Here is a 12,861-nt window from a genome sequence, read left to right on the forward strand (position 1 = left end):
CACCTCGCTTTTCAGACCGATGAGCTTTGTAAAAATCGACACGTTTCAGAAAGGCGGGGCATAGAGGAGAAACAATAATGTACAGTATGTGGAAAATAATGTGTTTTTTGAACCTTAAACCGCATAAACACATTTCATTACACCAAATACACAAAATAATGTTCTTTTTAGCAACATCATATGACCCCTTTAATATATTTTGAATTGTAATTTATTTCTGTGAAGGCAAAGCTGAATTTTCAACAGCCATTATTTCAGCTTTTATTGTCATGTGATCCTTCAGAAATCATTCTAATATGCATTTATTTGAAATGGAAATCTTTTGTAACAATGTTATATTTGAAACAATATAGTTTACTGTCACTTTCAACCAATTTAATGGATTCTTGCTGAATAAAAGTATTAATTTCTTATGAATTAAAAACAAAATCTTACTGACCCCAAACTTTTGAATGTGTACTATTGTGGAGATGATTTTAGCGGCTCTCTCTTCAGTATGATGTTCAAAAATGCACAATAACAAGATGTCCTGCATGCTTAATGGCACTGAGGGTGGGATTTAATTTGATCGTGGGTCAGAAAATGAGCAAATTAGAGCTGGGAATCATTCTTAGTGTTTTTTTCACTTTCAGTCAGATACCAAACTATATTTACAGATATATTATAAATAAATAAAAAATCCTGCCAAAGTGAGGAAATAATCTTCGATGAAAATATGCTTGCTCCTTGTTTTGTTCAAAATGAAATGAATTTTCCAGCATTTAGAAGATCATTTTAGATTACTTTGTTCCCCTACAGTATATGTGATTTTAGACATTATGGAGTTTCCTTGTTCTAGCTTGGGGATTTAACTGTGAATGACATTTATCAGGGTCCCATGACACTTCTACAATCCCATTCTCCTCTCAATCTCAGTAGCGTCTGATAATCCTACACATCCAATGCCAGAAAGCCTGCTGAGCTGACTTCTGTCATCCTTCATCAAAGACTGACTCTCAAGACTAGAGTTATCTGAATGAGATAGAACTGTGGTCTATAAAGAAATAACCATGAGGAACTCTTGGATGACCTCATTAAATACTCCTCATTATCAGTGCTGGAGAGTGACTCCATGTGCTGGAGAATGAAATGCCATGTGACTTGACATGGCATGTTTCTAAGATCACTGGTTTGTGATTTTGATGTGTAGGGTGAGTTTCATTAGAAAAAAGTAAACCTGCCCTTAAATTATAATTTTTATAATCCTAATCAATGTAATAAAAGGTTTGCACGTTAGTGATTAAGACCCAAAGATATTGAGGAGTTTCACCCAGTAATATTACATGCATAGAGCTGGCACTCACCAGCTGGCTGTAGAAATGACCATAACTGAGGTGAAAAGAAGGTGAGAAGAGGAATTTGAAGGGCCATTGATACAATTTTGGTCTATTTGTTCTGTTTAAAGTATGTTTTGTTGAAAATTAAAGGATATTTCTACATTGCATTACCCACATTGTATTTTTGACATTGAGGTGGATTTATAGTGATCTGGCTTGTGGTTTGCAAAATCCAAATGGTATTTTTTCTTTTTATAAACAAATGCTTTTGAGAAATTTCCATTTAAGAAATGTACAGTATAAAGGGCAATGTTGATGTTGAACAATCCTTGTGCATGCACGTCTATTCCTGTTTTGATCGTTCATTATCTTGCATACATAGACTGTAGTAGTAGTCTGATATTGATCGTGTAAATGCCTGTTTTGGCTCTGATCCCTGTGGCTGGTTGTTTGTGGCCCTACACCCAGTATGTGAGTAACAGCATACAGCAGTGCTGAAAGCCTGTAAATGCCTCCCATAAAACAAGAGAAAAGGTTATTGTCAATAGAATTCATTTCAGAATTGTGACTATTCTGGTCAATATATGTAGTTATGCCAGAATGAAAAGGCCTTTTTAGATTTTTTATGTTCTTTGAAAAATGATACAAAAGCATTAAAGTAATAGCATGAATGTTATTGTAGTATGACGCTGAGAGCTGGTGGCATGATTAGAGTATTATGCCGTATTGGTACATCTCTCACCCCCTTTAAACCCCACCTCAACACCATTAATGTCAAAGACAGATGTTTTCAGCAGCAGTTACAGAAAGAGAGAGCAAAATGTTTAGGACGTTTAAGGTCTTTAAATATAATTTAGAAGCTTAAAGCAGAACCACACAAACATCTAAAAGCTGATGCGTTGATGATGAGATTTGGTCTCATCATTTAGTCCAGTTTCTAACAGTTTCATATAAAACTTTGATTATAGAACATCTGTCTAGCCTCATTTAAATTAAAACTCAATTTGAACTCGTCCCGAGTGTTGTTTACTCCATGTAAACACTCCTTTCTGGTATGCCTGTATCATGTGAAAGTTACCAAGGTTTACTAGGTGTTACATGGTCATGACTTTGAAGTTGAAAGATTGGATATAGTTTTACACACACGAGGCCAATAAGCAATTCTATCACGTTAGTTTCATGCCAACATGCATAATGTTTAAGTTACGGTTACTTTTTTTACAGTAAATAATTCAGACTTGTCTCTCAATAAATGTCACTTACAAAGAAAGTACACCAGGCAATAAACTCTAAAACACACTGTTTTAAAATGTATTGCCTGGTGTACTTTCTTTGAAAGTGACATTTATTGAGGGACAAGTCTGAATTATTTACTGTGGTAATCAACATTATGCAGCAAATGCTGTTGGGTACAGCTTAACTTGTGTTGAACCCAGAATGTTGAAAGCGAGTGGACTGCATTGCATGTTTAATCGAAAGCTAGCGCCTGTGTTCTTCACAGTTTTGGTTGCTGTGGCCTCTTTGGCTGAAAAACACAGTAACTGGAAATAGATGTAATGCTGCCTGAGTTTTGTAGCACCAAGAAGGGTAGAGTCAGTAGAGGGGAAATGTAAGGAGTGGAAAGAGAAAACACAGAGACTTTTCCAAACAGTTCATTCTTAGATAATTAGAGCACAACTTTTTATTATGGAAGATTATTTTTGCCCAGATGGAATCTGAAGATGAAATCTACGCTGTTTTTTGCAGAAAATCTGAGGAATTCTGCTGAGTGGATTTAGATAAATGTATTAAATTGAACTTTGAGTACTAGCTACAGAACAGAGAGTATAACTTCTTGGTTGTTGAAAACATAACAGTGAGACACATTTATTAAATGAATGCTCCTGCTATACCCTTAAAAAATACAGGTACTGTTCTTTCTGATCTGTATATCTTTTATTGCTGTTGATTGTTATTTGCTCTGGTATAATGTGGTTTTATGCACTGAAAAAGTGCATATGCCTCGTTACTCTAAAGAACATTTTGTACTTGATCTAACTTAATAAATGTACTTTTCTGTCTTGTCATTGAGCTAAAGTAAAATATTTAGTTAAAGGGATAGTTCACCCAAAAATGAAATTCTGTCATTAATTACTCACCCTCATGTCGTTTCAAACCTGTAAGACCTTTGTTCATCTTCGGAACACAAATTAAGATATTTTTGATGGAATCTGAGACCTGTCTGACCCTGCATAGACAGCAATACAACTGAAATGTTCCCAAGTCCAGAGACGTAGCAAGGAGATCGGTAAAATAATCCATGTGACATCAGTAGTTCAACCGTAATTTTACGAAGCTACGAGAATACTTTGTGTGCAAAAGGAAAAAAAAAAGACTTTATTCAACAATTCGTCTCCTCCGCATCACCCTGTAGCGCCATTTTGGAGAATATCAGCTGGATGTAAACAGCGTATGCTGTTCTGTGTCAGCTGTGTCACGCCGGATCTGTTTCCTACGTTGTTGTGATTTGATCTGAACGAAAACAGTGTATCTGTGTGACGCAGCTGACACAGAACAGCATATGTTGATTACGTCCAGCGGATACTTTCCAAAATGGTGCTACATGGTGATGTGGAGGAGGCGAATTGTTGAGTAAAATCGTTATTTTTTTCTTTTGCGCACAAAAAGTATTCTTGTAGCTTCGTAAAAAATTTGGTTGAACCCCTGATGTCACATGGATTATTTTACAGATCTCCTTGCTACGTTTCTGGACTTGGGAACATTTCAGTTGCGTTGCTGTCTGCAGGGTCAGACAGCTCTCAGATTCAATCAAAAAATATCTTAATTTGTGTTCCGAAGATGAACGAAGGTCTTACGGGTTTGAAACGACATGAGGGTGAGTAATTAATGACAGAATTTTCATTTTTGGGTGAACTAACCCTTTAATTGGAAGTAAAACTAAGTTTTGTTGGTGTAATTTAAACAATTTGCGTCAAATCAAATGACAGTTTTGTGTTCTGTGAAAACCACATGACCACAAGCCCCATGCTTTGATTGGGACTTAATGAAAATAAAAAATTATGAAATTATTTTATGTGTTTCAGCAAGATGAGAAAAGCGAGAGACTTATTGTGTTTAATAGTGTTTAATGTTCAATTATGTTGGAATAATTAGAACCGTTTAAATTACACTGGGTTACCATTGTGGAGAAGAGTGGAGCATTTGCTTAGGCTGTGGACTTGTACAGCACATGCTATTACTGTTTTGCTCAAAGAGCATTTAACACTTAGCATTTACATTTAGCATACTATGTATGTACTATTTAACATGCTATATGTGCTATTTCTAGGTAACTTGTTAGCTACTTAGTACAGTTCTATAATTCAATTATATGACAAAAAAAATTTATAAAATTGAATTAATCCTGTCGGAGAACCACATAAAATAATTTTGAGCCTACTTAATGGGATCACTTTTTTCAGTGTACTTAATATGTACAATTTAGATTTGCATTTATCTGGATATTTGTAAAATGTAAAAGTTTAAATTAATCCAAATTAAATTTAGTGATCATTTGTGGTATAATTATGTAAAAATATATTTGGTTGTAAGTGAATTTTTAGTTTCAGTTGACTATCTAAATTTGATTTGGTCAAACTTCATTTTTTTCAGTTGAGGAAAAAGTGAACCGATTACTTGTAACAAGTTGAAATAATTTTTATTTTGATCTAATGACATTTTTTTTTTTCAGTGATAATGTCTGTCTATATTAGTCTGTCTATTGTATGTTATTACATTTGTGCATTTTAATAACATATTACTAGCAGTGTGAATCTAGCAGGAAATTTCTCTCTTTGATTCAGTTCTGAACAGTTGCTTCTGACAAGAAAAAAAAATGAAATTTTGTTGCCAAATGATGAGATAATCAATAATTAAAAATACATTTAAAACAATTTCTGTAAAAGGTTTGTCACAGACTTTTTAATGACTTTTCACAGTAGAGGTTGCGATGTAATTTCTAATTGTTCATGACACTGGTGTTTTAGAAAAACAAGAAAAAAAAAATGAATATAGAGAGTAAAATCAGGTAATTAATAACACTCCTGAATTACAGAAACTTGCATAACTAAACGTTTTTGGGTGACACTAATAGAGGAGGGCATTCATGTATGTCTGTGTATTTTGACATTGTATATTTACAAAATTCGTTTGTTAAACTTTCAGGTGAATGGAACAGAAGCTGATTATGAATATGAAGAAATTACACTTGAACGGGTAAGATTGCTCAGACAATGACAAAAAAAGTCTGGCTTTTTTCTTTGGTTGACATTTTCTCTTTTTTGTTCTGACATGTGTTTTTCTTTCCCTTCAGGGGAACTCGGGCCTGGGTTTCAGTATTGCAGGCGGTACAGATAACCCCCACATCGGCGAAGACCCGAGCATCTTTATCACCAAGATCATCCCAGGAGGAGCTGCCGCACAGGATGGCAGACTAAGGTCAAAAAATGTGTTATTAGGCCTGTTTCACGTCACACACATAAGCAGCGCATATTTATTTCTGAGCCCATATTAACAAGTTACAAGTTAACATCATAAGCAGCACAGTATTGTGTAGCTGAAGTGGCAGAAGTGTAGTTGTTGGTAGTTTTGACTGCTGAACCTATTTTTGCCACATGTAGAGTGCTGAATTCAGCAGAAAACATGTTGAAAATGCACTGTATATTTATCAACAGAATCTTCTGCAATCTGCTAAGCACACAGGATGCTAGCATACAGGACCGCGTTCCCTCGGGCAATGCCTGGTGTTCATGCTCAAGAACCTTCAGACGCTCACACTCACTTTTTGCACTGAAAGAAGAAAACTTTTGCACTTATTTTTCTGCTCTAGTATGGAAATTCGAAATGGTTTTGCCTGTAAATGCAATACAGGCATTTATAAAGAAACAAAATAATAGTGCACATCTCATACAGTGTTTGGAAAAAATGTATATACTGTTTGGGGTCTTATGCTCACCAAGGCTGCATTTATTTGTTCAAAAATACAATAAAACAGTAATGTTGTGAAATATTATTAACATTACTATTTTGTAACATTACTGTCACTTGACTTTACTATCACTTTAAAACAATTCCCATATCAGTGCTGAATAAAAAGTATTAATTTCTTAAATTAATCCAACACAATCCAAAAACTACTGTTCAAGTTTAATGTTTATTGTAGTATGGTGCAGTTTTTTTATGAATAAATCTGACTTAACCCTGATGATTAAGCAGTTCAAAATCTTCCCTAACTGAGGTTTGGAATTAGTGTAAATTAATGAACATGTGGACAGTAAATATGATTACCCCTCCTCATGTAAATTGAAATCTGAACCTTCTCTTCCTCTCATTATTTACTGGAAAAGTGTGTAATAGTTGTCATTGGCCCACGCCTGATAATAACTGCATATGTTATTACTGTTATAATAGAAAATACTCCGTGTAGTAACCAGAAATCACATACTTTTCTGTATAGACCTGCAGCTCTGTTATGCAGTGTGACAACACAGTTCAACTCTTGTGTTGCAGTTGCGCTGCTGCTTCCCTTACATGCAGCTTGTGTCTGAGGTGTAAAACAGGATTACAATGATAGATCATTTGTTTATAGACTAATTTAGTGTTTTGATTGGTTGTACTTCGAAGAGCACTTTATCATTGTGATTTTTGTCTTTTTTTGGACTGTTTAGTCATTGTTCTCCCTCTTTCCCTCTGTATAGAGTTAATGACTGTATACTGCGGGTAAATGATGTAGATGTGAGAGACGTAACTCACAGCAACGCTGTGGAGGCACTAAAAGAGGCAGGCTGCATTGTCAGACTGTACGTCAGAAGAAGAAAAGCCGTCACGGAAAAAATAATGGATATAAAGCTGGTAAAAGGTCCTAAAGGTAAAGCCATCTCTCATCTAAAGATTGCAAAATAAAAGCATGCTATGCCTTGATGTTTAATCACAAATAGTTTAGCAAATGGTTTAGTCTGACCTCTGTTGACAGGTTTAGGTTTCAGTATAGCCGGAGGAGTTGGAAACCAACATGTTCCTGGGGACAACAGTATTTATATCACCAAAATCATTGAGGGAGGAGCGGCCCACAAAGATGGACGGCTACAGATTGGAGATAAACTTCTGGCCGTAAGTTAAAAGTTAACTTTTCTATTACCTATATTTACTAAATAACATTAGAGAATTCATTTTACATTGATGCAAGGAGGAAATCCAATTTTTTTAAGAGCACTTCGTTTAACGAGATGTACAACCTATTCATTTAGAGCTCCTGCTGCTGACTTTTAATGATAAATATATCCTCTACAATAAACCATTTTAGCAAATAAGCTGTCGCTTTCAACCTGTAGAGAAACATTTGTATCTGGCAGAATGCAATTATACATTCGTTCATTTTTAAAGAAAGACGTCACCCAAAAATGAAGTTCATGCTAATCACTGTTACTGGATCATGAAACGGACCTTTGATTAGTCCTTTTCTGTCATTTGAAGTTTGTACCCTGGCTATATTAAATATTAATACCTTCATGTTTTATATTATAACTTTTCAAAAGTTTAGATTCAGAATTTTTTTTAAGTAAATTGATACTTTTATTCAGCAAGGATTAATTAAATTGATCAAAAGTGCCAGTAAAATGTAAATTCAGTCTCAAATAAATTCTGTTTTAGTAACCATTCTATTCATCAAAAATCCTAAAAAAACTGTAATATGGTTTCCACAAAAATTGTAAGCAGCACAACTGTTTTCAGCAGTATAATAACCAAATTAGCAAATTAGAATGATTTCTGAAGAATCATGTGAAACTGAAGTCTGGAGTAATGGCTGCTAAAAATTCTGCTTTGCCCATTACAAGAATAAATAAAGAATAAATACATTTGACATTATATTAAAACGGTTATTTTAAATTATAATATTTCACAGTATTACTGATTTTACGGTATTTTTGATGAAATAAATACAGTCTTGCTGAGTATAAAAGACTAGTTTCAAAAACATTAAAACATCTTACAGACCTCAAATTTTCATTTTGTGAGTTTCATCTGAAGGTTTCATCTAATCATGTGCTTGGTTATAGGTGAATGCTGTTTGCCTTGAAGAGGTCACTCATGAAGATGCTGTGGCTGCCTTGAAAAACACCCCTGAAGTCGTCTATTTAAAAGTGGCGAAGCCCACTAGTGTCTTTATGAATGATAGTTACGTTCCTCCCGATGTCACCAGCTGTAAGTATGCTTATCTTGAAACATACTGTATTCTTTTTTTTTGTTGTTGTTGTTTTTTAGAAAAAGTCTTTTACTTAGAAAAAAAAGCATGCAGCATATCAATATGGTCAGAGAATGAACCGATTTGCCTTAAAGGCGCTTTGACTCAGTTCTGAGGTCCCATGCGCACTTATGGCTTTTAAATCTCACCTCAAAGCTGCTATAAACAGCACTTTCTACTGATGGGGGCAGCAACTCGTGAGGACGGCCACTAAAATTGACTGTGCAAAGTGCTGAGTGATGACAGTCGATAATGTAGCACCTTGGTGATGTTCCAGAGGCAGGCCAGATCCCCCAGCATTAGATTCTGAGAAAGGAAGCTGTCATTAGGGCTTAAAGGCATGAAGGACAAAAGCACATTTAATCATGAAGTGCATCACGTGGCCAGCTCCCCCATCCAGCAAATCCAGCATCAGTATATGTAGAAATGAGTGAATGTGCGTGTGCAAGTGTTGCAGAGAGAGTTTTAAAGCCTTGTAAGGATATCCGCACATGTAGATAACACTGTCTCGGTCATGTGTGTGCGTGCGTGATGTGATTTTTCTCGGAAGGCGTAAACAGAACAATTTCATTAGTGATCCCATTTCATTATATCTGTCAGCCAGTCACACTCTTAAAAATAAAGGTGCTTCACGATGCCATAGAAGAACCTTTTTGTCTAAATGATTCCATAAAGAACCTTTAACATCTGAAGAACCTTTGTTTCACAAAAGGTTCTTTGTGGCGAAAGAAGATTCTTCAGATTATAAAAAGGTAAGAAAGAGATGGTTCTTTAAAGAACCTTTGACTGAATGGTTCTTTGTGGAACCAAAAATGGTTCTTCTATGGCATCGCTTGAAGAACCTTTTGAAGCACCTTTATTTTTAAGAGTGCAGACACTGCGTAGGGATTTGACACGTGAAGGACTGTTTGATGAGAATTAAATAAATGGGTTGTCGATGTCTGCAGTTAGTAATTGCCCAGTGCGTACCCTTGACTTTATTACACTTTAAGGATACATCTTTCATAGTAGTGACATCAATTAAAGAGCCTTAAAAGGATTTTGCTCACACAAAATAAAAATTCTGCCATTATTTACATTCACATTTGATGCGATTTCAAATTTTCCTTTCTCTTTGGAGTGTTACAAGCTCTTGGTGCATAAAGAAGATCTGTAAAGTTGCAAAGATTAAAGTCTCAAATCCAAAGAGATATTCTTTATAAAAGTTCAGAGTCAGCCACACCTACCTAAAACGGCTCGTTCTAACACGCCCCCACATATCTACCTCACTATGTGGGAAGATTTGCATAACGCCGCCCAAATGTTCACGCAAAGAAAGAAGGCGTAACTTTTAGTCTCACTGTAGTTTTGTTGACGCTGCAGCCATGTCGTGAAGACACTGTGTGCTTCGTTGTGAAAGCGAAACTACTTTGTTTGGTCTTCCAAAAGAGGACACGACTACAAATCAGTGGTTAAGTTGTATTTACAACACTGTTCCAGAACAGTTTAACCCAAATATCCAGATGTGTGCAGTGCATTTTATGGAGGACTGTTTACTGATCCTGGGAGAGTAACGTTAGACTAAAATGCCGGCAGTTCTGACTCACGTAAGTACGTTTTCATTTAAAGGATTTGCCACTGATGATTCAAACGCGAGTTTTGGGCAGTAGAGTAGCACTTGTTGTTTGTCATTTCTCTGATCACAAATGCAGACAGAGTTTTATGTTTACGCGGCGCGATGCAATGCAACGCAACGCGTAAAAAGACAGTATAAGTCATTATAATCAGTAATTATGTCCCCACTGGACGCAACAAATGCCTCGTTTGTAATGGGTTTTAATGTTTTTGTCTCGTTGCTCCGGCCGGGACACGGCATCAACAGTATGTGAGGGGCGTAACATTTCCGTCTCACGCTTGAGGTATTCGGCCAATCACAACGCACTGGATAGCTGGCCAATCACAGCACACCTCGCTTTTTCAGACCGATGAGCTTTGTAAAAATCGACACGTTTCAGAAAGGCGGGGCATAGAGGAGAAACAATAATGTACAGTATGTGGAAAATAATGTGTTTTTTTAACTTTAAACCGCATAAACACATTTCATTACACCAAATACACAAAATAATGCTCTTTTTAGCAGCATCATATGACCCCTTTAATAAATGCTGTTCTTAAGAACCTTCTATTCTTCAAAGAATCCTGAAAAAGATTAATTCAAAATATTAAGCAGCACAACTGTTTTCAACATTGATGATAATATTCTTGAGCACCAAATCAGCATATCAGAATGATTTCTGAAGGATCATGTGACACTAAAGACTGGATTAACTGTTCATGAAAATTCAGCTTTATCATCACAAGAATAAATTGCATTTTAAAATATATTACAATAGAAAACAGTTATTTAAATTGTAATATGTCACAATAGTACAATTTTTATTGTATTTTGACTGACAAATTGCTTTGTCTTTGAATTGTTTTGTTTCTGCTATTTTGTAAGTCTCTTTGGATAAAAGTGTCTTCTAAATGCATGAATGTAAATGTAATTGTTGATCAAATAAATGCAGCCTTGGTGAGCATAAAAGACTTCTTTCAAAAAATAAAATTATAAACATTAAAAGATGGGTAACACTTTACAATAAGGTTCATTAGTTAACATTATCTAACTATATTAGTTAACATGAAGTAAGCATGAACAAACCTTCTACATCATTTATTAATCTTAATGTTAATTCCAACATTTACTAATGCATTATTAAAATCAAAAGTTGTGCTTGTTAACATTAGTTAATGCACTGTGAATTAACATTAACTAAGAAGGAACAACTGTATTTTTATTAACTAACATTAACAAAAATTAATAAATAATGTGCTAAATGTATTGTTCATTGTTTGTTCATTTTAGTTAATACATTAACTAACATTAACTAATGGAACCTTATTGTAAAGTGTTACCAAAAGATCTTACCAACCACAAACTTTTGAACGGCAGTGTACATAAGGGTATATGTAAGCTAATGTGCAAGTAAAGAAAGGGAGTGATCAAATATGATTTACAACATCCTTTCTAGGAGGACTCTTACACAACAATGTATTTCCCCCCCCCCCCAGCAGTTTCAGTCTTCGGCTTGTCTATACATGTAATTATTACATATGTGGCCCTGGACCACAAAACCTAAGTCGCTGGGGTATATTTGTAGCAACAGCCAAAAATACATTGTATGGGTCAAAATTATTGATTTTTCTTTTATGCCAAAAATCATTAGGATATTAAGTAAAGACCATGTTCCATAAAGATATTTTGTAAATTTCCTACTGTAAATATATTAAAGGGGTGGTTCATTGATTTCACTTTTTTAACGTTAGTTAGTGTCTAATGTTGTTATTTGAGCATAAACAATATCTGCAACGTTGCAAAGCTGAAAGTTCAATGCAAACGGAGATATCGTCTTTTAAAATTCTGGTAGTTTAATGCCTACAAAAATGGCTGGTAGGGACTATAACAAGTTACTTCCCGGGTTTATGACATCACAAACCCAGATAAACCCCGCCGCGCTGCTTTAGAGAAGCGAAAGAGAAAACTAGAGGTGCACGTAAAACTCTATTCATATATGAATCACGATTCTGTCTTCTAACGATTCTAATGGATTCACAAGTTTCAAAATCAATGTTCGCTTTATCTGCATCAACATGCTCTGTGTTCTTGTTTCCTTTATCAGGGCAACTACGAATAAGATGCCCGATTTTTTTACAACCAAAACATTTGATCGTCGTATCAGACGATGCAAAGATAGCGTAATCAGAACCATCTATTTTAAATTTAAAAACCAGATCAAGTTCATCTTCGCCATTCTTCAGAATCATAAACACCTGTCTCCTAAAAGACACAAGATGTTTCACTAAAGGTGATTTACATCCGAGCGGAATTTTTTTGATGGGAGAGACTATTCTTCCATATCGTGACAATTCTTGCACGATAACCTCATCTTTCACTATTAGTACTATTTTCTTGGCGGGAGTACTCAAAGGAAACACAGGCGTCAGTGAACCCTTAATTACAACACCATTTTTCACTATGTCATTAGCCTTCTCAATAGTGCTAAAAAAAAGCACAATCGCATTATTCATTCGCGAATCTGACACAATGTTTTCATGACTCACAACATCTCCTACCGCCAAACATACATCCTCCACGCTAACATTAGAATCGATTTTAACTCCATGACGCCGAGTTAAACTTTCAAAAGCCATCGTGTTTGGAGTAGTCATGCTTTCCAGCAAAGTGCT

At 35.3% G+C, this 12,861-nt stretch overlaps 1 protein-coding gene across 1 annotated transcript in view; it reads left to right on the forward strand.

The window, feature by feature from the left end:
* The window catches only part of LOC107692362 (disks large homolog 1-like), a 152,881-nt gene that overhangs the window by 100,091 nt on the left and 39,929 nt on the right, over window positions 1-12,861 (forward strand). Inside the window, 6 exon segments of the mRNA XM_016491361.1 lie at window positions 5,520-5,570; window positions 5,668-5,792; window positions 7,052-7,221; window positions 7,327-7,463; window positions 8,411-8,545; window positions 10,605-10,642. Coding sequence (XP_016346847.1) covers window positions 5,520-5,570; window positions 5,668-5,792; window positions 7,052-7,221; window positions 7,327-7,463; window positions 8,411-8,545; window positions 10,605-10,642 — 656 coding nt within the window.

This window comes from Sinocyclocheilus anshuiensis, unplaced genomic scaffold (assembly GCF_001515605.1).
Source record: "Sinocyclocheilus anshuiensis isolate Anshui unplaced genomic scaffold, SAMN03320099.WGS_v1.1 scaffold70, whole genome shotgun sequence".
Classification (NCBI taxonomy): domain Eukaryota; kingdom Metazoa; phylum Chordata; class Actinopteri; order Cypriniformes; family Cyprinidae; genus Sinocyclocheilus; species Sinocyclocheilus anshuiensis.